The sequence below is a fragment of the Neopelma chrysocephalum genome, unplaced genomic scaffold (genome assembly GCF_003984885.1).
Source record: "Neopelma chrysocephalum unplaced genomic scaffold, ASM398488v2 Primary Assembly neopelma1_381, whole genome shotgun sequence".
In the NCBI taxonomy this organism is placed as follows: domain Eukaryota; kingdom Metazoa; phylum Chordata; class Aves; order Passeriformes; family Pipridae; genus Neopelma; species Neopelma chrysocephalum.
The window spans coordinates 262,165-289,856 of record NW_020898045.1 but is presented as its reverse complement, the minus strand read 5'-3'; the positions used below and the strand labels follow the sequence as shown (position 1 = coordinate 289,856).

Genomic DNA, 27,692 nt, shown 5'->3' with positions numbered 1-27,692 from the left:
CTGCACAAAGAATAAAACTACAGTGATGTGGCTATTTAAAACTTACCAAAGTGTTACCCTATTGCTCTGAGGCACATCCAAATTACTTTGACAGTAATTTCTCTCATTGATGCTGTTGCAATCAATGGGATACGGGGTTGTGCCCTGCCTGGTTTCAGAAGTTACCTTCTGATTGCTGAGCTCCTGCAGCAATTTGTCTCGGTCATTCTGGAGACTGGCCATAGCCTTGGAAAATGCTTCAATCTGCTGGACATAATTCCCACATTCAGCTGAGAGCCTGCTCACTTCCACGTCCCGACTGACTAAAGTCCTACAGAGACTTCCAACTTCATCAGCAATCTGAGCAAGTGTAACTTTATCTGCAGCCTCAAAGACACCCCGATGCAGAAGAGGATTTTCTTTGAGGATACTGATGAGATGCGATTTAAACCCCTCCAACTCAGCTTCAAGTTCATCTCCTCTCCTTTTTTCAGTCTTGAGCTCAGCTGTGTATTTGCTCTGAAGTGCCTTCAAGTCCTCTAGGACCCGATCTCTGTCATTCTGCAGAGCAGTCATTGCCTTCCCAAAGGCCTCATTTTGGGACCTCAGCTCATTGTTCTGAGACTGAACTTCCAGCAGCACCTTCTCTGCAAAAGCACCAGGTTTATCTCCATACTGAGGTGTCAAAAGAGTCCTGCTGGATTCCTCATCTACACTTCTGCCTCTGCATTTCTGGAGTTCTTGAACCTTTTTCTGAACGTTTTCTCCATACTGTCCACTTGACTCTTTTTTCTGAACACTATCACTACTTAGCAGTTTCTCTCCAGATTCAGAAACAAGTTTCTCTTTGTTTAAGGAGGCAACTAGAGATTCTAAATCACTTACTTTAGACGCCAACTTTTTATTTTCCTGTTCCAAAGACACAGCAATCCCCTTCTGCAGCTCACTGGAAAGCTGCATTTCTTTTATTTGCTTTTGAAGATCGTATTTTTCACGCTCAAGGCTTTTGATACAATCCAATTTCTGCTTCAGTAAGTCTTTCAGCTGATGGTCTTTCAGAGACAAAACCTGGTTAAGATCTTCCCTGTACTTGATGAGCTGTGCACTCAGCATTGCATTTTCAGAATGCAGATCATCTATTCGATTGAGGAGTATCCTTAATTCCTGCTTCAGAGCATTATTCTCACTTGCATTGCCAACTATAAGCCTGTCCCTCTGATTTAAGACATCCTGGTGAAGATGCTCCAGCTCTTTGTATTTGGTAGAAAGCTCATCCCGATCATTCTGAAGAGATGACATTGATTTTTTAAAGGCATCTATTTCACTAGCAATGGCAGCCTTCTCCTGCTCTGCTTTTTCTGCTTTCACCTGGAGATTTCTCAGCTCATTTTCCATCCTCTGACAGGATTCCTCAGCTTGTTGTCTGTCCATCTGCAAAGACTCTAACCGAAGTTCATACTCTTTGATTTGATTTCTGTGTTGAGTCTGAACTTGAACCAGATAGCCCGAAATTTCATCACCTTTTGAGGAAATGAGTAAGGAAATTTCTTTGTCTTTATTATTTAGCATGACCTTCATTTGCTCAGAAATGGTAATCTGCTTTTGCAACTCAGCATTTACCTTTTCCTTCTCTGCTAGAAGCTCTTGCAATTCCTGCTCCTGTCTCGTAAAATTACTTTCCAGAGCTTTTATCTCTCTTCCTGTACTTTTACTATTCTCTATGAGATGATTAAGAGAATTATTTTCTTTAAGGAGTGCTTGCAAAGCTTCTTCTTTGGACTGAAGAACACTCTCCAACTCTTGCTGTCTGTTATAAAAAAAACTATTTTCTTCCTTTATCCTGCAGAGCTCTTCATAGCGCTGCATATCAACAGATTTCTGCCTCAAGTACAGTTCATCCTTTGTTTCCTCTACAACAGAGTATTTGATATTCAGTTCTTGAATTTGAGTCATTTTATCTTTCAATTCATCCTGTAAGGCCACTATTCTTTTATTACTGTCTTCTATCTGTCTCTCCTTACTCTGGATGGCCTCTTTGAACTGCAGTTCCCAGGTTTTCATCTCAGTGATGACCCTGTCCCTGTCATCCTGAAGAGAGGACATACACTTTGTAAAAGCAGCTAATCGTGCCAAGGCTGCGTTCAAATCCACCTGGAGTTGCTTGTTTTGAGAGTCCTTAGTGCTGATTTCCTCTTGCAAACCCTGGATCTCACTAACTGCCCGATCCTTTTCTCTCTCAAGGGCGCTGTGACGTTCCTCTAGGTTTGAAAACTCCTTTTTGTGAAGCAATTTTAGTTGCTGAAGATGAAATTCCAATTCTCTCTCATATTCTCTCTTTTGGAGTTGCAGTTCTTCTTCCTTCTTCTTAAGTTCTTTTCTCCAGTTTAGATTCTCATCTTTAAGCCTGTCCACCTCATTCTTTGACTGATTCAGCAAGTCCATCTGTGCTGAAAGCTTCCCCTTGAGATGATGGATTTCTTCATTTGATTTCACCAGCTTTTCTGATGCATTATTTAAGTCCTTTTCCAATTTTTCACTTTTTGACTGTGACACTTTCACAGATCTTTCCAAGTCCAGGATCAGCTCCTGGAACTTTATGGAATCCTTTTGCAAATGGTTGATCTCCTGTTGTTTCTCTTTTAAGAGTTCTTGCAATTCTTTTGTTTTGCTTTTACTTCCACTGTTATCCCTCTGAGCACTTTTCACCTTCTCCTCAAACATCTTTACAAGATGGAGCTGCTGTTCTTCCTTTTCTTTAACCACATGACATTTTTCTGCCTTTAATTCTTCCAGTTGCTGTAACAGCAAGTTATTCTGCACCTGTGCTGATTTCATTCTATCAGTAAGATGATCAACTTTTTTAACATGATTAAGCAACTCTGTCTCGAGAAATTCTCTCTCATTCTTTACTTTGTAAGAACTTTCTTGTACATTTTCTAATTCCTCCTGTAACAGACATTTATCATCCTCTAAAATCTTGACTTTTTCATTTAGACTAACAATTTCTTGTGTAAGGCTTTTACACTCCATATCCAGCTTTGTTAGACAATGATTTTTATGGGCCAAAGATTTTTCAGTTTCTTGTGCTTTTTCTGAAATTAATTTTCTTTCCTGTTCTAGGACAAGCACATCTTGCTCTTTTTCAGAGAGTTTATCCTTTAACACATTAATGTCCTTTAACAGTGATTCATTCTCACATAATGCATCACTGATTTTAGATTGTGTATCATTTTGGTACACCTCCATTTGAACCTGAAGCTCTCCCAGGGCTGCTTTAGTTACAGTGATGTTATTATGAAGGACATCATTTTCATTCTGGATTTTTTCTAAGGCCTGCTTTAAGTTTTCAGAAGTTTGTTTCAGCTGCTCATTTTCCTCCATCAGCTGGTGGTTCTGCTCAGTGAGCTCATGAAGGCGATCCTGGTGTTCTTGCATCCTTGCCTCCTGCTCACGGATCTGCCTTTCTGCTTTGCTTTGCAATTCATCAACTTCCATTTTCTTGGATTTGCTGAGTTGTTTCAGTTGACTCTTAATAACCTCGTTTTCATCCATGAGATTTTGTAAATGCTTCTCCAGAGCCTCCTTCTCAGATTCTCCTTCCCTGAGTCTTTGAACAGCCTCCTGCTTCTCTTTCCTACTCAGATCAATAACTTGCCTCATCTCTGCCACTTTACTACTGATATTCTCATAGGCCTGAAGAAGTGATTCATACTCCTGCTTTAATTCGCTATGTTTAGCCTTCCAGCCTGTCAATTCAACTGTCTGAGAATCTTTTAAGGTATTTAGCTGGAAAGAAAAGGCCTCTTTTTCCTGAACTATAGACTCCATGGTGGATTTCAGACTTTCACATGCCGCGCTGAGGTTCTCATTTTCCGTCAGCAGCCTCGCGTTTTCAGAGACAAGGCTCTCCTCTCCAGCCAAGGGAGCAACAGCACTTGAACTTTGCTTTTCTCTGCCAAGCTCTAACAAGTGTTCCAGCATCCCTGCCTTGTTCATCAGCTCTTCTTTTTCCAACATCAGCTGATCAAGCTGTTCTTTTAGACATTTATTTTCTCTCAGGGCTTCTTTCCGCGATATTAAAGCCGCCTGTAGTTTCCTCTGAAGGCGCTCTTTGGATTTATCTTCTGTTACAGTTCTTTGCTCCTGGGGTTTAGAATCACTTATATTTACAGGTTTTCCCAGTGGCTCTTCCACCATTTGCATTTGTTTGTGCACTTCACATTCCGTTGCTTCTCTCAGTTTAGTTTTCCCAGAGTAATCAGTCTCTGACAGTTGAAAAACGGTGTCTTTACCTTCTAACTTCCCTTCAAGGGAATTCCTTTCGGAACCAACCCCTCCCAACTCCTTTTCAGTATTATTTTCTTCCTTAAGCTCTTTGCCACAGACCACAGGTCTACTCATCTCAGCCTTCTCACGCAGCAGACACAGCTCTTGCATGAGACTTTTGTTTTCTTCGCTGAAACGTCCTACCTCCTTTTTCATATTCATTAGTTCCAAATTGGACTTTTCTAAGCAGCTGAGAAGTTCCTCTTTTTCACTCCTCATTTCTTCCAGTGCTGTTTTGTAACTGTGGGCCTCTTCTTGGCCCTCCTTAACAGCTTTGCTTAATAATTCCTTTTCCAAATCAAGTTTACCTTGGAAATCCGCAAGTGAACACCTCAGTGCTTCTATTTCCTCATTCTTTTTCGCAACCTCCTTCTCAGCTTGGATTCTTGACCTCTGCAGTTCCTCCTGGCTCAGTTTGTAATCCTCACCTTTTTTAATAAGTGTTTCTTTCTCATTATTCACATGTTCAAGCACTGTCTTAAGAGCCACAATTTCAGCCTCATACACTTTCAGCTTTCTCTGTAGCTGCTTTATGTCCTCCAACAAGCTGCCCTGACATTGCTCCTGCTGACTCAAAGACATTAAGTTGACTTCTTCTTCTCTTTCATCACCAAATTCCAGCAATATTTTTCTCAGTTCTTTCCTTAACATTGCTGTTTCCTCCTCAAGCTTTGCATACTCACTTCTTAGCTCTTTTAATTCAGCGTCTTCACTTGCCACTGAATGTTCTTGTTTGAGCTGCTCAAGGTGGGTTTTTTGTTCCTCAAAATCTGTTGCAAGTTTCCTGTGCTCTTCCCTTTCTTGCTGAAATTTTTTCATATCTTCTTTCATGACCAAAAGCTCCCTCTGTAAAGCTTTTTTTTCTTTTTTTAATTGATTCATGATATCAACATCACTGTTGGGGTCCAGACACTCCTTCCTGTCCCCAGCACTCAAACCGGGTTCTTCTAAAGTGGAATTCTTTGATGATTCTTCCTTCTTCTTCAGTTCAGTCTTCACCTGTTCAAGAGCTAAGAGCAGCTGAGAACGTTCCTTTTCATACGCACTTGCTTTTCCATCAAGCATAGACTGCATGTGAGCAAGCCTGCAGTCCTTTTCCTCTAAAGATTGTAGGTTCTGCTCACAAACATTTTGTTTTTCAGCAATCACATTATTTAGCTCTGTGATATTATGCTGAAGTTCCTCTATATAGGAAGCTTTGGAAGATAAAATTTCGGTCAAATCACTTATTTTGGCATCTTTTTCTAGAAGTTCTTGCTTCAAAGTGCCAAGATGAGACTCAAAATCATTATTTTGTCCTTCAATTAGTTTTAATTTGTCTGTTAACTCATTAACTTTCTTCGACAGCTCCTCTCCTTTTTTTTGCTCTTTTTCTAGTTCTTCCTGTCCACTCTTTTCTAGTTTTCCAACTTTTTGCATTAGATCTCTTCTTACTATCAACGCTGCTTGAAGTTTCTTTTTCAGATTCTCTTTTTCCTTGCCCATTTTCTCGAGATTAAACTGCATCTCCTCTTTTTCACTCATTAAATCCTTAAACTCAGCTTCTCTACTGTTTAACAGAACCTGATTATGGTCCAGTTCTTTCTTGCAAACCTCAAGTTCCTGCAGCACTTGGTTTAGCTCTGCCACAGAACTCTTATGAACAGCTTCAAGGTCTTGCAGTTTGGCATTTAATGCATTTTTCTCTTCAGAGAAATTCAGCATTTCATTAGACAATGATTCCATGACCTGAGTAACAGAACTATCTTTTTCCTTCAGTTGCTGGCTCAGACCAGAAATTAAATCCTTCTGCTGATTTACCTGGGAAGTTAAGTTTTTGATGAGTTGATCTTTTTCCCCCGTTTCTTCAAGGAGACTTGCTACTTTTTTACCTTCAATCTGCAGCTTTTCTTGACTGGCTCTTATTATTTCTTCTGATTTATTTATCTTGTCTTGCAGAAATTCAACCTGCTTATTTATTTCTGCAAAGGACTCTTCCCTTTCTTGCAAGAGAGACTGTTGTTCATATAATGTTTCCTTGAGTGTGAGCATTTCTTTAGACAGACATTCCATTTCACATGTGTACTCCCCCTTCATCTTTTCCATGTCGTTCTGCAGCACCTCCTTCTGCTTCTGAAGCGACTCCATACTTTTTAATTCCTCTTTCATGGTGTCTATTTCTTTCTGTTTTTCTAAAAGCAGGAGTTGCAGTTGCTCTCCTTCTGTTTCTTTGCTCAGAATAGAATTTATCAGAGCAGAGAATTTTTCCAGCTGAGTTTTACTATCAGTTGGCTTCAGTTCAGAATCTGAAGTCTGTGCCTTTTTTTCCATACATAAAAGCCTACTACTAAGTAATGGAGACAAGCTTTGAGTTAATTTCTCTTTTATAAGATCCAGCTCTTGCTGCAAAGACTGGATTTTGCTATCCTTTGATTTCATTTCACTTTCTAAACTGCTCACTTGCTCAGTAAGATTATTATTCTGCAAATTTGCCCTATCAAGTTCTGTCACCCATTTGTTTTCTGACTCAAGCAGACTTTGTTCTAGAGTTTCACATTTAAGTTCTAATTTAGAAAGTTCTTCACCCTTCACACTAACCTGCATCTGTAACTTCTCTTTTTCAGTCTTCATCTGCAGTTCGACAGCATCAATCTGCATTCTTGAATAATTCTCACTGGTTTCTAGTTTTTCCTGGATTTCCCGGAGCTCTTCCAATTTCTTTTGCAGATCACTCTGAGATGCCCCAAGCTGTGTGTTTTCAGCCATCAGTTTACCAACATCTTCTTGTAACAGATTTTTTTCTTTCTCTAAAGATTCCACCTGGCACTGGAGACTGTTTATTAAAAGCACATTGTCATGGCAGTCTTGTGATGATTTGGAATTTAGGTTGTCCAACTCTAACCTCAAACTTTCCAAGTTCTCTGCCTGCTCAGTGCACTTCACACGCAGAGACTCCACAGCCAATTCTTTCTGCTGCAGTTCTTGTTCCTGTGTGTTTATTCGGTCTAGTGCTTTTTGGTGCTCATTTTTGAGAAAGTCAAGTTCAACAGTCAATGAATCAATTTTTTTCTGATTAATACCAAGCTTCTCATTTTTTTCCTGAAATTCCTCAGTGAAGTTTTTCATGGCTGTTGCACTTTTCTCTAATTTTTCTCTGAGAACCTCGATCTCACTGGAAAGAGCATTAACGTTGCTCTCTGCCAACTGTACCCTGGCATCTTTCTCCTTTAAGGAATTAAGGAGTCCAGCAATAACTTCTTCTTTTTTCCCAAGAGCCACATTCAACTCAGTTCTCAGTTCATTCTGTCCTTCAATGTTCTCCTGAAGAGATAAAACGGCATTTTCTTTCTCACGGAGCAGTTCTTTAGATTTTTGTAGTTCCTGTGTTAGTTCATGTACCTGATTTTGGAGCTGAGAAATTAAATTTGTTTTCTCTTCATCTTTCTTTGCTTTCTCCTCCAGAGTTTTGAGGAGACTTTCATTTTCCATAAGAGAGGATTCCTTTTCTGATAAGGATTGGTCCATCTCAATTATTACATTCTTCTGCTGCTGTATTTCTTTTTGGAAATTCACTCTCACTTCCTCCAGCTCCACCACCTGTTTCTTTAAGACATCACATTCAGTCTCTTTCTCTTGAAGTTGCACCTTTAAATTCTCACTGAATATTGAAATATTGTTGATGGCTGATTCTTTTTCTGAAACAAGTACTTTTAACTGTTCTGTTTCAGAGGCTAAAAGCTGTAACTGTTTCTCCTGCAAAACAGAAGATTCCTGTACCTCAGAAAACTGTGCTTTTAAATTGATGTATTCATCTACTTTTTGCTTTAAAGATGCATCTTTCTGTACAATTGAATCATTCAACTGGGATAACTGTTCTGTCAGGTTTTTAAGCTGACTCTGAAGGTCAGAAATAACCTCCATATTCTCAGACAGTTGAATCCTAAGTACATCAGACTCTTCAGATTTATCTTTTAATAACTTTAATTCTTGGGCTTGCCTCTTAAATTCATTTTCCTTTTCCTGCACTGTGTTTCTGAGCTGGCTAGTTTCAAAACCCAGGGTTTGTATTTGGTTTTGCAGATCTGAAATGATTTGCATGTATTGCCCTTCTCCTGCCACTTTACTGTCTTTCATTTGCTTAATCAAAGCCTCCTTTTCAGAAAGGAGAGTTTCTTTTTCTTCAAAGGCCATTTTTAAGTTTTCTTTCTCAATCAACAGGCCATCAATTTGGTCCTTGAGAGCTAAAATATTATGACTCTGTTGGGATAAGTGCAAAGTTAAAGCAGCTACTTCCTCTGACTTTTTCATTGCTGTAACATTAACTGTTTCAATGTCTGCTTTCAATTTTTCATTTTCTAGAGCTGCTGTTTGTGCTTGGTGCTTTGCTGAAGTAATTTCAGACTGAAGGAATTCACACTCACGTGATTTCTCATTTAATAAAATTGAAAAGTTCTCTTTTTCATGCCTAAGCACCTCCATTTCTTTGCTTAATAGCTGTAGCTGATTATTTAACACTCTATTTTCCTCCATTTTTTCAGAAACTTGTGTCTGAAACTTCTCAAGTTCTGAACTCTGATTTTTGACAGCCAGGTCTCTTTCCTCTACCAACTGAGACAGATTTGTCTTTTCATCTTTAAGATTTTTAATTTCACCCTGCAGCTCTACAACACAAAGCTTAGTCTCTTCTATTTCCTTACACAACAAATCATTTTGAAGGTTTTTCTCTTCTAGAGACCTGTTTGCAGTTTCAAAATCCAAAGTTATGCTTTTAATTTGTTCCTGCAGGATTAAATTCTGCTCCTTGCTTTGGCTGAGCTCTTGGATTAGGCCACTGCATTCAGATAATTTATTATTTAACATTTCTCCTTTCTTTATTTCTTCATCTCTAATATCCTGCAGCTGAATGAGCAGTGATTGTACTTGTTCATGCAACTGTTGGGTCTGGTCCTTGCTTTCAGACAAGTGCTCAGCCAGCACATCACATTCCTTTGTTTTCTCCCGCAGCTGTTCCACAACTGAACTTTCCTTTTGCTCAGCAGCTGCTGAAAGTTGTTCAATCTCTTTTGCCAGAGTGTTTTTATCACAATTTAGTGCTGAGAGTGTTTTTTTGTACTCAGCAGTGCTAACAGACAACTTGTTCTCTATTTCTGCCACAGCCTGGGTTTTCTTTAATAATTCACACTCTTTTACATCCAGGAGTTTGGATAAATTCTCATTTTCTCTGATGAGCTGCTCCTTCTCTTTTTCCATGGTATCTATACTTTTTTTCAGGTGTTCATTTGCTTTCATTTGCTCTGCCAATTTTCCTTGTTTCCCTTCAAGATCTGCCTGTAATTGGTTATTAGCTGAAGTTTTCTCCTGTGTCTCTATTTCCAGTTTGTTAATTTGTTTATGTATTTCATTTAATTGGTTATTAAGTTCTTTGCAACACATCTCTTTGGCTTTCAGATCTCCAGTTAATTTAAGTTTAGTCTCTTCATTTTGCTGCTCCAAAACCCCAAGTTTCTGCTCTAAGGAAATAACAAGCTCTTGTTTCTCTTGCAATTCTTTTATTACTGTTTCCTGATGTTCAGTATGTTCTACAAGCTTCCTGGATAACTCAGACAACTCTTGATCTTTTTTAGCATTTTCCAAAACCAGTTTGTTGTATGAATCTTTAAGTGATTTTAACTCATTTTCAAGTGTCTCTGCTTTACTCTCTTTCTCTTTAAGCAAATTATTCCATTTTTCCTTCAGAGCATCATTTTCCTCAAGCTGAGATTTCAAATGCTCGGTTTCTTTTCTTTGTTTATCCTCAGCTTCTTGTAGTTTTTCAGATGATTTACTAATCTGTTCTTTCAGCAAAGTAATTTGTGACTCACACTCTGCAAGTTTGTTATTGTAAGCGACACTGTTGGCCTTGATTTCAGCTCGGAGATCCTTAATTGTCATGCTGTTCTCAGTGCTTTGTCTTATTAATTCCTCATTCTCTTTGGTTTTAGCCTCATTCTCAGCTCTAACTCTCTCCAGCTCTTGTCTCATTGTGTTACTCTGCTCAGAAAGGACAGAGATCTTCACACTTGCATCTCTCACATCAGCTGTTTGTACTTCCTTCAGGAAATGAGTTTCCCTCTCAGCCTTTGACAAAGTCTCTTCCATCCCTCGCATTTCCTCCTCTTTGCATTGCACTTGGTGCTTCAGGATCATGACCTGCTCAGAATATTCTGCCATGTTCACAGACAGGACAGACACCTCCCTGTCTTTTTCTGCCAGTGCCTCTTTAAGATTATCGATTTCTCTTTCACGTTTCTGGAGATCCTGAATGAGCTGAGATCTTTCCTCTAAATGGCTTGAATTCAATTTGTCAAGCTCTTCATTGGTCTGGTCCAGATCCAGCTGCATTGACTCCACCACACTGTCTTGTTTCAAGGTCTAAACATGAAGAAAATAATGTTACAAGAATATTTCAAACATGTTAGAGGGACAATAGAAGTTACATTCTGCATGTAGATCAAGTACTTAAAGTAACAACCCGTACCAAACTGTAATGTCACAAGGTAACCACGTTATTCTTTAGATTGTTTTTGCATACAGAAGGTTCAGTGTATAAAATTTAAAGCAGCTAATGCTGTTACTTTTGCTGACATTTAAGTAGGCCATGACAAAAGAATATAACATTTCTTCTCTTACTTTATTTTTAGGAGTTACCTTTTCCTTCAGTGTAGCAACTTTTTCTGTGAGATCACTGATGACTGTTTTCTGCTCAGTGTTCTCCACTTCATACACACTGCATTTCTTTAAGGCTTCATTCAGCTTAGCATCAAAAAGAAAAATTCATGTGATAGAAATAAACAGAATTATATTAAAATTCTGATGTCACCAGTTATAATATTGAGTTTACACAACAGAGAAGTTTATACTTCGAAGTTAATAAACCACGATAACTTATCACCCCAATAAAATGTAAATACTTTCATGCAAAACTGTGCTGGGTCTAAGAAATCCTTACACCAAACTTAAACATTTAAATGAACATGACTGCAAAAACACAGCAGAACCTTCAGATTGGGAAAACAAAGTTATGGCTAAAGCTCATCAGTTCTGATAAATGAAATGCTAATAAATTTAACTTACTTTTTGCTCAGTATGTACAAACTTTTCACCAAGCTCTTTGTTGAGAAGATCCTTTTCTTGAAGCAGTTTCCTCAAAGCTTCAATTTGCTCCAGTTTTTCTGTTGTGCTCAACAGTTTTTGTTCTTTTTCTCCAAGAGAATTCTCAAGGAAACTATTTCTGTCACTTAATCTAAGAAGAAAATATTTAGGCATTTTGAAAACAAAGCTTAAGTTTTTTAGACTTACCAGCCCCAAACTGTTTTTCTAAGAGAGTAATTATTTTTATACTTTCCATTTAAACAAAAATATTATGACTGAAAACAATTTGCAAGTACAAAAATAACATCACTGCAAACAGAAACATGAATCAAGGAACTCTTTTTTAAGTGTTTTAAGAGATTATACTCCTCCTTAGAAGTTTAAAAGCAAGCTAATCATGCTTGGAGTTGTAAAGAACCTTCATTTTACCCTTTAAGCTGCTCATTCAAACCGGAGATGAGAATTTGATGCTTCTCCACATCTCGCATTTGTTGGTTGCGTAATTGGGTGAGTTGAGTTTGCAAACGTTCATTTTCATTCTGCAACAAAACAATAACCAAGATCATTCATAATGAAGAGGAAATTAATATCCACACAGCTCTTCTGGCTTTTTAAACACAGTACAAATCTCCTACTCTAGTCAGATCCACTGCACCAATTCAAAAATAAAACCACAAAAAAAAAATTAAAGGAATTGTTCAACAGCAACCAAAAAACCAAAAGCAAAACACATCCAGAATCAACAGCAAACAGGACAAACATGGCACACTTGTCACCAGTCGTGAAAATAAGGTGGCATTTTGGAGGAGGCAGAACACACCTGTACAGCCCTCAATAGCTGCCCTTCTTCCTCTACACCAAACGTTACCTGTATTGAAAGGCTTGGTTACAAGATTCTCAAGTAATAATTAATATAAGCTTGTCTTTCACCTTAAAATCATTATTTCTTTAATATATGTACTCATAAAGAACTATGAGTAATGCACCAAGTGGTTGAGTCAGAGATCAGATGTGTCATTTACTGCAAATAAAGTTCACAAATTATCACTGTAATTTGTCAGTCAGGCAATATTAAGTCTTGCTTTGAAAAGAACTTTACTCTGTGGGGTCTTCACTGAATAATTTTACAATATAAATATATGTCTAATGTCGGAAATTTAGATTGTGTATATATATAAATATTCAATTATTATTTTTCTATACAGTTTCTTTTCTATAAATGTGCATATATATATATATATAAATACTACATACACACTCACAGAAAAGAAACTTGAGGGATGTAAAGAAGAGGAGTAACAAAATCTAATTCTGGACCTTCTGACAAAGGCCTCCACAAAGAACAATGAAAATTATGTTGTCTTTTCCTATGTTTCTACAACAAATAAAAAAGCTTAATCCTAAATATGTTTCTCCATGAGCTGAACAGAAGCAACAGGCTTCAACTTCAGAGCATAATATAGTAAGTGTACACTCTCTACCAACATAATTATGAGTATAAATTAGGCTTTAGCCATTTTTGTTAGCTGCAAATTGATGTTTGTCATACTGTAGGCTATGACTGTAAGAACACAAACTGAGAGTAAAATGATTCTCTTGAATCATCAGGTTTACACAACTCAAAAGCTTACCTGAAGAGCCTCCATTCTACCTTGAAGCTGAAATCTGTCTTCCAAATCCTGACAACGCTCTTCCAGAAAGAGAATTTGTTCCTGCAGTTGATTCCTTTCCAATTCCAACTCTTCCACCACACTCCGTAAACCTACTCAAGTCAAAGGAGAAAAATTATTTCAAGAAGTCAACTAAAATTCCTGAAGTCTAGAAATGGTTTCAGCTTTTTGTTCATGATTCTCAGCAGTGCTGGGCACACTCACACCTCACCCATTTCTCATGGAAATGCCTGAGGCCCTGCATTCCCAAAATTTAGATGATGAAAGTACCCTTAACTGTTGAAAAACCAAAACAGAGTTGCAGAGCTCAAGAACTCAGAGAACCTGGAAGGAATATTCTTGTTATATTGAGACACAACTATTGTGGTTCAATCAATAGTGTGGCTCATGTTACTTAAACCACAAGTTAATCAGGTACTTGCAGGATCAGATCTTAAGTAATCATTAATAAACTGGTGTGTATCAAAATTTGTTAATGAACCTATTCCAACTAACAACGAGATGTATTTGCAATCTTTACCACTGATATAAAAACACCAGCATTAAAAATCAAGAACTGTGGTTTTGGATGAAAAGCAAACAGCAATGGGATGCAATTCTAGTTTGCAACATAACTGTGATATAAACTGGGAACACATTCACAGGTACAAGACTCATAACTTAAAAAACCCCCATGATCTTGCCACAGAGGATATCTGATGGGCACCAAGGCTCATCCAATCCCAGTGTCCAGCCAGATCCATACGCTACTACTGAAGCAGAACTAGGCAGTTCATCCAGCACGCACATGCTTCGAAATGAAACGGGAGAAAACACAAGCCAAAAAAATTCAACAAAGATTAGAATACACCACAAATGGGCTGTTAGTTGAATTTGCAAACAAAAGTGGACACAAAATACAGATGCTGTGTGCATGCTTTAATAAACTGTCTAGTCGCTGTCACACCTGCATTAGGTGAAGGGTACTCTGGCCACCAACCTCCCATGTTCTCTCCTTCAGCTGAGTCAGTGCTGTCCGAGGTGACATTCAGCTCCTGAAAGCATTGTTTGCCATCGAAGTTGTATTCTTCCTACACACAAAACATGAGAATTAAGTTGAATTTAAAGGAGAAATGCAGCAGGGGTAAAATAGTTCTGTTACTAAAAGCATAGTTTCAATTAAAAGGCCTAAAACTCAGCAAGCAATTCAGGTGCCTAAATGCAAATATAGGGGATTACTGTGGACATTGGAGTATCTTGCCCAGCTTCCAGCTATTATTTCCAGAAAAGCCAAGTCTCCCACAGGTTTTTTAAGGTATCTGCCAGCTTTTAAAAACACCCTCAGGCATCTGAGAGGGCAATGGATAACTATGTTTGGATACCTTAATTGGTCCCCTGATTTCTAAAGATACTATAGTTAACTAATCATAAAATTATTCTTCCAATATGTTGATGTGACAATGACATCCTAATTCTTACAAAAGTTATCATTTTTTGTGCAAGTTACAGCACCAACTGCCTAGAAATCCACCTAAATGAAGTGACAGGTACTAATCATTCAATAGAGCTCCACCAACAGATTTGTATAGATTGTATCTAAACCAAAAAAGCCTTTGATGTTTTGAAGTCTAAAGCACCACATAAATAACACCACTCCCCATATTTTTATGAACGTTCAAGTAAAAACAAACTTAATTCTTTTCACCCACCTGAAGCTTCCTGCTGGTCTGGTTGCCTTTCTTCCTGGGTTGCTGCAGCCTGCCCATTCCTTGAGCTGTGGCCAGTTCCTCCTCCAGCTCCTGCTGCCCTGAGACTATGGCTGGATTGGAGCAGCCAGGAAAGAACCAGTCATCCTCAATCAGTTTTGTGCCACAGGAAAGCATTTACATTTATATCAGACACTACTACATGAAGAGAGACCAGGGACAGGGTGAAGTCCCTACGAATGACTGACAGGAACAAGATTAAAGATTAAAATCCACTGCGTTCACCTTGTGATTTCCCTCCAACATTGCTGTGTAGAACATAAAGTCTGAGTATCTCACTAGGAAGAAGCAAACTGAAGTCTAACTTCACTTCTTCACCAGCTCTAAATGAAGACTTTACACAGGAGAGTGGAAAGGGTGAGGTTATACCAATACACAAAAAAAAATTAAAATGCCAAATTCCACCTCAATTCAATTTACCAGGTTAAAATATATTTGTGTGATTAAAAACCACAGTTTTTTCAGCTGGTGACTTCATAATCTGAGCAATCACATTAATTTTTATAGAAATGACATGTGTCCCTTCCAACTTTGATTTTAGTATGAGCTATAAAGCCAGATAATTTGAGGGAGTCACAAGCACGTGTTACACTGCGAACTGGTATCAAACCACCTTATCGCAAATTAGTTACATCACTGTTTTTAAGACAAATACAGAATCACTAGTAAATAAACACACTGAATAAACTGAGAATATGAAAGCTTAGGTATGCATCCTGTTCATTGTTAGAAATGATTTGTCATTTAAAGGATATTCCCATCTGTTTTGTGACATAACAAAACATATTTGGGGGAATAGATTAGGAAATGGACATTTCATGCGAAGCAGACAAAACACAACAGCCAGGGAAAAGAAGGGAAAGTAAAGGTGGCTCCATACTTAAAGAAAAATTAATTAGATAATTACAAATTTGGCTTTGATCTTAACCACATCAATCCACAGTTGTGCTCACAGCATGCAAAATTCATGGAACTTATGTCGATGCATCTGTGAAACTATTTGGAGATTCAGGCCTATCGGGAATACTCTGCTCTGAATTGAGTTGTCCAAGGATTACTTATCCCACAAATTTCATTACCACACAATTCTCTAACACCTGATAGATTTAAATTCTTCCTGTAATATTTCAAAACTACACACCTAATGTGTTGTCAGAAAAGATTAGTGGAAAAAAATTAAAGAAAAAAAATTAATGATTCTTTTAAAGTGGGGTTGATAAATTGGATTATACTTCTGATTTCAATTCACTTTGGCTTCTTGCACTGTCAATTTATCAGCATTTGTTTTACACACCTTTGTTTATTTTTCAGATTCTACACTTTTTTTTAATCATTATACATGATTTTTCAAAGCTGTAAAAAAAATGCCAAATGTTGATCACAGGTCTTAAACCTCTGCTTACAAGAGTTCTCACTGAAAGGGTTCAAGGAATAAACATTATTCCAGATAAGAATTTAACCCCCTTCTTTGACACGGTCATTTAGGAATCCAAAATATTTAGGCTCCTAAGTATCTGATAATGAAAAAAACAAAATTACCATTGTTACATGAAAATAAAGGCCAGAAATTGGAGCTTTAGAATGACTTAGAGCACTCAGACAACTGTTAAAACATTTCCAGTTAAATTGAGCATTGCTTTAACAATAATTAGTAATTAAATATATTTTCTAATGTTTTGCAGAAGCTTAGGGGGGGAGCTTTTCATTTGCAATTACATTAAAAAAATCTGAAAAACTTCTAGAATAACTTTTTTTCAGATACACAATGCATTTAAACTAACTAATCATGTGTCTGTATATTTCCTTGTGTCACTGTTCACGCTAAGTATCACAATCTTTGGTGATCTGCAGAGGAAACAAGCCCCAGATTTATAAATGTAACTAATACTGTCATCCTTTAAGCTTTTGCAGCTCCCCACATATTCAGCCCAAAAGAGACAACTGTCATATATGGCAAATTGTCACAGACCACGATGGCATGAGTAGTGGGGTTATATATTGCTTAAATTATTGGTAACTAATATTAATGCAGCCAAGTTCTGCTATTTATGGAAGGGAATATAATTGTGTGAGGGTTTTTTTTAAATATTACTGGATTTCAAGTACTACTAAAAATATTGAAGTGATTTTCATTCTTAGTCACAACCACTTGTGGCAAGCCAAGAAATACAACATGGATAATATATAAATATGGAGTCAGCTGTTCCCACAAAGAAATATGGAGATGATTTGGTTAATGCAAAAGAAGAAACAGGTATTGCAAGGCAGGAGAAACTGAAGTTAAAACCCAGCACTTGTTACAACGTGTTGCTAAGAACCACATACCATCAATGGCAAATTTTATAAGGTACTGCTGGCGATTTTCTCCCAAAAAAAAGCCAAAAAAGAAGAAATCAGCAGCAGAACATTACAACTGCCATTGCTGCAGGAACCTGCATGCACAAAACTGATGGGAAACTGTTGTCCCTGGCTGCCCAAATCGCAGCGGAGGGAGGAGTGGAGGGGGAAGGGACGCTGAGGGCTCACCAGGAACGGCGGGAAAAAAAGAAACAGAAAGGTCATGCTCATCCCAAGGGGAAAAAACAAAAATGCAAAATTAAACCTGGACTGAGGCAGAGGAAATTTTACAACTGTTATTAATGTTGCATGTGGCTCTGTAGATTTAATGGAGGGACATTACGCTCTTTCAATCCCAAAGCATCACATGCCAAAATCCCTCAAAAAGAAGCGTCGTGATCCTGAAAACATTTCTGTGCTTACACACTGAACTTCAATTATTTTCCATTTCCATGATCAATTTGCAATTAAAAAGAGAAGGCTCAAATTAACTAACTGCAGTAATTATGATGGTAGGCCCTGTGCATTAAAATTTGTCATTAATCCCCATACAGTTAACTCAGAGGACAAAAATTACAATATATTACCCAGCTGGCATGGAAAAAACAGTAAAAACTACCTGAAATTTAACCAGACTTTTATAAGTTTTCTCATCACCTGATTAATTCATAATTTAACAAACTATAAAACCTGACATTACTTGAAATGTTATTTTTGTAAGTAATTAAATATTTTTAACTAGCTCCAAGCCACAGCCAGTTAACATTATTCAGCTGGTCTATACAAGTGACACTTATTAATAGATTACAGAATATTCTAAATATAATTAGTAAGGAATTTCTTAAAGAGAAACTCCATCTCAAGCACATTTTGCTAAAGCAACACCTTCATTGATCAAATTCGAACCAACACTACAGTCCCCCACACCTTCGTCAGCTGCTCTAGGCAGGCAGCTTTCATATTTCAATGGGGAACCCTTTATTAAAGTTTTTTTTTAACATTTTTAGTATTTACCATTTGCTGACAGTAAGCTTTCGAGATCAGTTCAAGGAGTCTTACAGAGCAGCAGCTTGGATGGCAAACAGAACAAGCACAAGTACTCATAAAAACTATTCAAGAAAAGATGAATGTATGAAAAACAAACTCAAGGAAACAAGAAAAAGTAGAAATTGCAAATTTAAGCAATTTCACTAACTATACAAATTATATGACTACAGAAATGAGTCATGGTGGTGTGCTATCAATTCAGCCTGAAGCTCAGCAGACACACACGTACATATATATAAAAATATGATTATTGTACTGTAGATAAAGCAATTCACCTTCTCTCTCCTCCTCAATTTGAGCCATCCTCAAGGCCATGGCAGATTTCTCTTCTCTGACTTGATCCCGGGACTCCTCTGACTCTGGGACACTTTCCTGCCATTCCAAGAGCTGACTCTGCAATTCATCCACACTACCTGATTCACTGGCCTAACAAGAGAAATTGTGCATTAGAATATATTTACCAAACCTCACTGCAAATGTGAATAATACTTTAAGCTGATAAGCCATTATAATTCACCACTTTGCATAAAAGAAATTTATGAAAGTGATAATTGCTATCACTGATTATGTGAAAAACAAGCCCCACCACATCATATAGTATCAAAAATATTTTGCCTAAAAAATAACAGCCCCACTTTGATGACTCATGTTAAACATAACTAAATAAATAGCAAACTGCTTGGAAAAATGTCATTTAAGGTATGTGGCAAAGGAGGTAGAAGTTAATCTTTTTAAGTAATTCAAAAGCTGTCATCTTGTTATCCAACTGAACAGTTACTGACACTGACAATTCCATCTATCACTAAATTAATTCTCAGCTCCAAAATCCAGCTGACACTTTTCACAGTCCAATTAGCACCATTAACAATAACTCGTACAAATCAATTTGCAAGTTAACCTGGGAAGCTGCTCTCTTTGTAACTTGATCGAGATCAGCCTGCAGCTTCCTTTGCTGCTCTTCATAGACCTCCAGCTTTTTCAGCAGTTCTTCTACAAAAACATAATAAATTTGGTTCATTAGGACACATAATTAAATGGAAGATGAATAAAACTTTAAAAGAAATATTCAAAATGAAAGTTCAGAGCAAATGCAATATTAATAACAGGGCTCTACCTTAAACTACCTGGGGTTTTAAGCAAAAATTCCCTCTAAAATCCTTACAAAAGGAAAGATAATTCTTAATTTACTTGCAACTCACTGCTCTCAAAAGTTTATTGTATACATGCTGGTAAATATTCCAGGTATATTTGGTCTCATTTTTCCTCTAAGACACCTCTTCCTGAAAAGTTTACACCTATTCTGCCTAAGCCTGAATGCAACAAGAATTACGCACAGGTAGATTTAGGGAAGGCAAAGCTGAGCTGAAACTCTGACTTAAAACACTGTCTGCTATTGTTAAAAACTGCATGAAGTTACTTCAGAATCTGTTTTTTAAAAAAAATACGCTTGGAAACTGAAAATTCATTTGTCTCTTTACTTTGAATCAACTGAAAAAAGAAAAAGAAGATTTTCTTTTACCATTGTGAGTTCTGATTTCATACAACGATTGCAGTTTTGACTGGAGTTCTTTATTTTCAACTTCTAATTCTGAGACGCGATTGTTTAAGGCAGATACATCATTATTCTTTGAGGAAAACTAAAAGAATAAATAGTTACAGGTTTTCAAATGCAGCAAAAGCACAGTGAAGTCAATGCAACCTTTTTTTTTATTTTTTAGGAATATTTAAAGTGCAATAAAGAAGCTCATCTCTTACAAATTTACTCTTGAATGCTCGTAATATCAGTTTGTACTATTTTTGTTTAAACTTCATCTTGTATCAACATTTTTTGTCCATTCCATTTTTATACATTTATTCATATATTCTTCAAGTAAATTATTTTAATATTCTATTTATCTCATATTTTACTTTTCTTCAATCAAATCTCTAAGCACAGTAGTTTAAGACAGACATGGAGTATTAAAGAAAGTTACACATACATTTTTTAGTTCATCCTCCAGCTGTTTGATTCTTGATTTAGACCAGGCCTTCATCTTCAGAAACTTTGCTTCAGATTTGCTGGCCTCTTCTGTTTTCAATTTCACTTGTACTAAAAAACAAGAAGTAAAAATTATTTTAAATTATTTAAAACTATTTAAAAGAGTAGAAAGATGAACTATGTTAATTCCTTTAGCAATTGGAAGTTATACACTTAGAGAAGAAAAAGGCATTTACAGAAAAACATAACAATTAGAAATGTAGTGAGAAATTTATAGCTCACGTGATTGTCTTCGTGATCCTCTAACCCTCATTATTACAGCACTTGATCATAGATACTCTAATTGGTGTGGCAATAATATTCCACTAAATTTAATGTAGTTCTGCTTGCAACAGGTATGAAATTGGCCTAAAATACACAACAGCCTAAGGCAAAGAAACCCTTTCCATTTGACAACTGTTTAAAAAGGATACCTTCCAAATCTTCCATCTTCTCTTTGGTTATAGACTCCAGATCTTTAGCTTCTTTGGACTTACTCTGTCCACTCCCACTCAATTCTGCCACTTGTTTCTGAAGCTGAAATAGGGCCTGATCCTTCTCTTGCAGCTCAGTTTCATGTTTCTCTTGAATTTCATGCAGTTCAGCATTATATTTCTCTTTAACTTTTGTCATTTCAAGCTCGTGTTTCTCCATCATGTCTTTTAATTGGGCTCTCATTACATGTTTCTCAGCATCCAGTTTAGACTGGAGGTTTTCTTTTTCAGACAGGAGACGTTTCAGGTTTTCATTAATCTCCTGTTAAAAAATAAACACAACACACAAAAACACCTATATTTAAATGCAAAGTATTTTTGCTACCACTGTCAAATATTATACCAGTATTCCTACATACATTACAATAAAAAATTAGGGCTACTGTTGGTAACTTGGCTCTACTACAAAAGCTTCTCAGCTCTAACTTTCAAAAAACTTCATCTAAATGGCATCACTATTTAAGTGCACCACATGTAACCTGTCTCATAGGTGAAAATGAAACAAAAAAGAATGTTTGGTTCTATGAAATACTAAAGAAAAAGGAAAAAGGCTGAAGTGCTGGGCCTGGCACTCCAGACAGGCCATAATGTGCCTGTTTTAGCTGAGAGACCACAACATGCTCTTTCTACACTGTTGAACTGAAGCAGCATCACTCAGAGGTTAAAACCAGAGATCCTGGCAGGTGCTTAAACACAAAGAACCTTGATTAGGTATTACTTTTGCAATACAGCAGAAGGAAAGGCACAAAACTAGCAAAACACCCTCTTTGGCAGGAACAGAGAGCCTCAGTTTTGGGGCTCACTGCAGCCTCTAACTAGAGAAACTGAAAACTTTTGACAGCAAAGTCTTCCCTACATGGCAGGTTCCCAAAATTATCAAGACAAAGTAAGAGTGAGAGCTGACAGTCTTATACTTTACGAACTTTAACTCTCCTTTAAGGTAATTTCCCAACTGGAATTAATATTTGTCTCAATAACTACAGTTGCATTACTAGCAAATAGTCAAAGCCTCCCAAAGAACTGCCTAAACTAACCTTCACGTAAAACCAAACAGCTTTTTGAGGTTGTAAATGACCTGATGAATTTAGTTGTGCATTTATGCCATTTCTTACTTTCAATTGCTGGTCTTTGGCATCCAGTTCCTTTTGCAAGACATCTATCACCTGCGTCCTTCCAAGCATGACCTCCTCCTTTTCATGGAGCTTCTGTTTCAAGGCCTTTAGGAGCTAGAAAAAAATAAATTAAATAATCAAGTAATCTATAAAGCAGTTAAAACTTTCAGAAGAGAATGAATAAGACTGATTTTTATTTTCCCAGCCAGACATCTGAACTGTGTCACAGTTCAGTAATTCCATGATTCCAAATTCAAGCTACTGAGTTTCCAAAGCAACAAACCTGTTCTAGGTCAGCACTTGCATCAGATTTAGCAGCTAATCTAAAGAGCTCCTGCTCATGCTTTTCTCTCTGTGCTTCCAGCTCCTTTTGTTTGTCCTGGATGATTTTTTGAAGCACACGTACCTACAACCACAAAGAAAGTAAATATGAAAACAGACCACAAAGGTGTAAGCAAACTTTTAAAAGTAAATGTTTATAAGTACTTTTTGTAAGTAAAAGTACACTGCATTGTCTAACTAAAGGCACTGCAAGATAATGGATTCCATTTAAGTCTAAACATTACTTCCAGTTAACAGTAAATACGCTAAATAGTCAAATATCACGTTCATTTCTAGCAACTTTCTATCAATTAAGCCCAAATGGCAGCTTTGAAACTCAGCCGTCTGCTCCTCAAAAATCTGTTTTCTACTTCCAAGGTGTTTTTCAGTCCTCTTATCATTTTTATAAGAACTGGATCTAACTTTTGGCATCTTGCTAATGACATTTTGAATAAATTCACCTATGTCCTACCCAAATTTGTATCTGAGTGACATCTGCTCCCCAAAATGGCTTTTACAGCCTCAGCTGTCCGTCTTCCCCTCTCCTGGATCCAAACTAATTCCCTGAGTGCTGCTGAACAGGTGTGGTCTGCTCAGGATCAAAGGTAACATTTTTGTTACAGATAAAATAAACTCAGACATCCAGTGATGAGGGAAACACTGAGATGAGTAATTTCATATGTGGTAGAACTCAAATGCTGAGAAAACACACACATCACATTAAAATCTGAGATTTAACTTCCAAAGGAGGTAGAAGAGCCTGGTAACATCAAAGAGTGGGTAACATGCTTCCTAGCTCCACTTTTTTTTTTTATTATTTTTAAGTATTATTTAACAATTTCATCTGAACACTATATGGATCATTAATCAAAAATTATCTAGAATGAAAAATACCATTTCCTAAACACTACAGCCAAGACACAACTTCTCTCACAAAAAATAATCAATATTTTTACAATGGGTTTACTTACATTGTTCATATATGAGGCTTCTTTTCCTTGGAAAAACTCTCTCTCCGTGCTTTGAATATTTGTAAGGCTCTCAATCTGTTCCTGGAACAAGCTACATTTTTCTTCACTGTCTACAACCTTCTTGGTAAGGTTCTGAACTAGAATCTCCATGCTTTGCAGTGATGACTCTTTAGCTGCTAGCTGATTCTTTAAATTGCAAACCAGAAGACAATTAGCAGAATAGACACCAAAAAAAAAAAAAGATACAGCACTCATGAAGCCCTTCCCTCAGTTAGAGCAACATTAAACTGAAAACTGAGATTGGGTTTTAATTGGAATTAAATTTCTCAGCATATTCTGAAGTTGCTACTAATTGGTGTAAGCGGTAATGACAACAGAATAAAGATAAATGAAACTACAAGTAAATATAAATGAAAATAATCAGTGAAGAATTTTTATTCCCATGAATTAACTGCAGAGGATTTGTGCTTCAGAGAGGCATCAGAATTCACCGATTCCTTGAAACCTCTATGGAGAGTTTGTATCTGAGGTGCTGATATACCTTCAGTTCTTCACTGGGCAGGGGTATTTCATTGGCAGCCCCACTGGAGCTACAGGCCATCTGTAAATCCATGATATAAGCATCCCTTTCAGCCAATTTCTTCTCCTTCTCTGCCAGCATGGAATCCATCTCAGCCCCACGGCAGCGCTGGGCCTCCAGCTCAACACTCTGCAATGAAAACACAGCACTGCTTGAGATCTCTGCCTCCATCCACAGCACAGGTGATTGCTTTGCATTTATTTCCTTACTGCCTGTATTAGGGTACTCAACAAATTTCAGTCAGATGTATAACTGGTTCAATTTTAAGTGTAATCTTTACTTACTGAACCTTTTTCTCTGTGACGCTCACATTCCTGCCACCTTCCCGAGAGAACAGTCATGTCCACAGAACACATGTACTCAGCCCTTGCCTACATTTCTTCCTGCTGTGACTCATTTTTGCAACAAGAAAAAACTGAAGCAAGCCAGCATTTTTGTTCAAAATACATTATTTAAATACCCACAAAGTTCATCTTTCTGTATCCTATTCCATTCATTCAGGATTCACTGCTCACTGAAGGCAAAATGACAGAATTCCCACTGCATTTGCTCAGGGAAGTTGTAGCATATAAACTCCTCTACTCAACAGAAAACTCTCAGAATATGTGTTTAGTAGCATAGAATTAACTACATATTTAAATAAATATATTTAAACATAATCCTATACACAAATGTGGAAAGCCACACACTTGGCATCATGCAAAACGCCACCTTTTTTTGTAACTCCTCATTTTTCTGGGTGATCTGGGATTCCAGTTCTTCAATTCTCCTTCTCAGCACTAATATTTTCCCACGATTTGCTGCAGCATTTTCCTGTTCACCATCTTTGGATGCCTGAAAAAAAACAGGGAGGTTTGCATTCCATTAATAGGGAAAACTTGGCTGCTTTCCATTAACAGGTAACACCTGGCTTCTGTACCTCTACCTACTCAAATAATATTAGCGAGAAAAAGTGGGCTTTACTCATGGTTTGTGTTTCAGTTCTCTTATATATTATTCCATATTCCATGTAGAAGCTGGACACACTAGGCATAGAATTTGTATTAAGCTGGCAAAAGTCTCTGTATTTAAATTATTAATGATAATTATTGATGAGTAATTTCCATAGGTGTAACTGCTGGGTTATAAACACTATTATTATTATTATGTTATCAAGAGCAATTGCTAAGCATGTTTTATTTGCAAAATAGATCAGAATCATAAATAATGGCACTGCACGTTTCTGAGGACAATTAGGGACTGCAACAAGCTGTTGTTGTTCCCTTTCAGCACTGCTTTAAAAAACAAATGCCCTAAAAATACCAAAGCCTCACTAAAGTTATTTTAGAAGCTGTACAAAGTCCAAACATGCTATTTTGAAGAAGTAAAAGTCTACTTGCACAACTGTGTTACTACAAACAGATCTTTGTTAACAGTAAAACACCTGTCACTTAAATGAAACATTCCAACACTTAATTTACATTTTGCTACCAAGGACAGTTTTCCATTTCCCAAGGAATAAGTTAGGTTTTCATTTCTTCTCAAAATCTTTCCTTCCTGATTCTCATGTGTTAAAACTTTGAGCTGATAATAAGATGAATATCAGTAAGAATTTTTTTTTTTACTAAAACAATTTGAAAGGAATGTACAATTTTCTAAATGTCTGTAGAAAAATAAAACTACTAAATAGCAACATAGATGAATTGACAGCACCCTGATCCTAATGTGAACTTTGGTTCCACATGGAGTCCAGCATGGCCAACTGCCCACAGGAATTATATATGGTTCAAAATGTGAGGACACTCACCTTTTTTGGTTCTGCTTTTGCCTCTAAGCCTCCTGCTACTGGTAACTGCTTCTTAAGCTCTTCCAACTGGGAGGTTAATGATGCAACCTTGGCTTTGTTCTGCAGCTTTAGCTTGGAAAGTTTGGCATCAGCAGATTCCTTCTCCTCCTACAAACATCAAAGTCATGAAGGACTAAAATAGCCCCATGGACAACAACTTCCTTCAGTTGTTCCATTAAAAAAAAAAAAAAAAAAGGAGAGGGAGAAATCTGAAGTGATAAAGAAAAAAAATCTTTCCCCTGATGAGACATTGCAATGTCTCATTTTCATTATTTAAATTTTCTTTCTATTATTTAAACTTTCAGCACATGGTTTATTATTAGTGTACAGAATCCAGAGCATTATGATACAAATTTTCATGTTTTTTTCATTGCTGTACAGGTTCTGGACTTGATTTTTTAAAAAGAAGAATTATTTTTTTATGCAAAAAGGAAGACAAAATACTTTCTATAATAATATTGATTAATAATATTTTATAATACTATACAAGTTTATTTCATTTTGTTTGAAGAGATTACTTAATTCACAGTGGAGTTTTAAAAAATTCAATATTTTAACACTTGGCTGTTCACAACCACAGAAGGCATTTTATAAAAAGTGGAAAAATAAGTCTTGCAGGAACAGACCAACCTTAGCAGTGTTTAAAAAAACAGAGAAAAGAATAACAACCCCCCCAAAAAATCTTTATGATATTATATATAAAGTCTTCCTAGTTCAATCCTGGAACAAAACACATGCTGGGAAAAAGCAGCAACGTCCAGAAACCATAACAGCTCCATGTGACCATGTTCCTTGAGCTGCTGTAGCAGATTTGTATATACAAAAACATTATAAAAAGGACTGAAGGGGTCTTTTAAATAATCTTTTTGACAGAACACACACTCGGTACCTTTAACTGAAGGTCTTTATTCTGAAGCTCAGCATCCTTCTCCCTGACAAGCTCCTTTAGCTGTGCCACCAGCTGCTCAGTGCTTGTCAGCTGTTCAGTCAAATCCATCACAGACATGTTTCCTGCATCCTGGGAGCCTCCAGCCTGCAGGGATTAATTGTGCTTGGATCAAACAAAATTCTGCAGACAACCTCAAAAAGCCTGCAGCTGGTGTCTTGAGTTTCAGGGGTTTTTTTTAAATTCAGCAAATCTTATTAAATTAAATATTAAAACTTACATTTACTATACATCCCTACAACAGGCCATTTTTAGCAAGTTTGATCCTCACATAGAACTGTAAATCTTAAAAATTGCTTTAAGAATATTAGGTTCAATTACAGCAAAACCATCAAAGCATTCCAGGTTATCTAAAACTGAATTTCCTCATTCATTGCATTTGTGTTGTGACAATCAGCAGTGTTGGGAGATAAAATAAATATCAATAAAATATTGATACTGAACATACTCTACACAGAAATACACTTGGGCTAAAGCTTATATAATTCCTACAGATGTTTCCTCAAGGCAAGATAAGCAGAGGAAAGAGGAATACAGCAGTTGGGTTATGCATGAGAGATTAAACACCAAGTAGATAAGAAACAAGAACACAACCTGACTTTTAGAGTCCTAGAACTGTCATGGCAAAACTAGTCAAACAACTCTTTTATAACAGAGCAAATACATATGATTAGTATAAGAAAAATTAAATTCTTAAGATATTAACAGTAATTCAGCACTTACTACTGTTTTGGATGGAGAATCATCTCCACTACCCCATTTCCACATAGCTCCACGATGGCTTTGAAAACAGAAATGAAATAAGAGCACAGTAAGTAACAGAGACTCTCAGAGAGCTGTAATTAATTCAGACTTCTCCCTATGTACTTCATTGTGAAATGCTTGAAACTCATTTGTTCACTCTGACAGCACCTCTGATCTCCACCACATTACCAGTTGTTGAGAAATAATGACATCATGTATGAAATATGTGTAATATGCCTTTTCTAAAAACTGCTGGGCAGTAAAACGTCACTACTACCAAAAATAATCCAAAAAAAGTCTTTAAATGCCATATATTATCATTCAGCACAGCTGCTTCTCCAACATATAAATAGGAGATACAAACCACATATAGTCTGCTAATATTTAACCTGACCTTAAACACTGCCTGTCACTGCAGGAAAATAATGCGGATTTCTAACGAATCATACAGAAAGCTACAAACCACTA

The 27,692-nt window shown here is 36.9% G+C and overlaps 1 protein-coding gene across 9 annotated transcripts in view; it reads right to left on the bottom strand.

Annotated features, from left to right (window-relative positions):
- Window positions 1-27,692, bottom strand: part of LOC113979059 (golgin subfamily B member 1-like) — a 37,769-nt gene that overhangs the window by 7,085 nt on the left and 2,992 nt on the right. The window contains exons 2-22 of one of the 9 annotated variants that reach the window (XR_003537707.1): window positions 27,204-27,261; window positions 26,424-26,567; window positions 25,496-25,642; window positions 24,421-24,543; window positions 23,671-23,838; window positions 23,130-23,315; window positions 22,121-22,243; window positions 21,838-21,951; window positions 20,666-20,987; window positions 20,194-20,303; window positions 19,734-19,851; window positions 19,113-19,204; window positions 18,489-18,640; window positions 14,774-14,927; window positions 14,032-14,155; window positions 13,047-13,177; window positions 12,236-12,283; window positions 11,845-11,954; window positions 11,398-11,566; window positions 10,972-11,076; window positions 47-10,695 (exon numbers count right to left, since the gene is read on the bottom strand). Coding sequence is in view for 8 of the 9 variants with exons in the window: in XM_027706506.1 (XP_027562307.1) it covers window positions 166-10,695; window positions 10,972-11,076; window positions 11,398-11,566; window positions 11,845-11,954; window positions 12,236-12,283; window positions 13,047-13,177; window positions 14,032-14,155; window positions 14,774-14,927; window positions 18,489-18,640; window positions 19,113-19,204; window positions 19,734-19,851; window positions 20,194-20,303; window positions 20,666-20,987; window positions 21,838-21,951; window positions 22,121-22,243; window positions 23,130-23,315; window positions 23,671-23,838; window positions 24,421-24,543; window positions 25,496-25,642; window positions 26,424-26,567; window positions 27,204-27,248 (13,215 nt within the window). In the remaining variant the exon portion in view is untranslated. The remainder of the gene's footprint in view (window positions 1-46; window positions 10,696-10,971; window positions 11,077-11,397; window positions 11,567-11,844; window positions 11,955-12,235; window positions 12,284-13,046; window positions 13,178-14,031; window positions 14,156-14,773; window positions 14,928-18,488; window positions 18,641-19,112; window positions 19,205-19,733; window positions 19,852-20,193; window positions 20,304-20,665; window positions 20,988-21,837; window positions 21,952-22,120; window positions 22,244-23,129; window positions 23,316-23,670; window positions 23,839-24,420; window positions 24,544-25,495; window positions 25,643-26,423; window positions 26,568-27,203; window positions 27,262-27,692) is intronic. The other 8 variants (XM_027706508.1, XM_027706506.1, XM_027706513.1 and 5 more) reach the window with 8 other exon arrangements.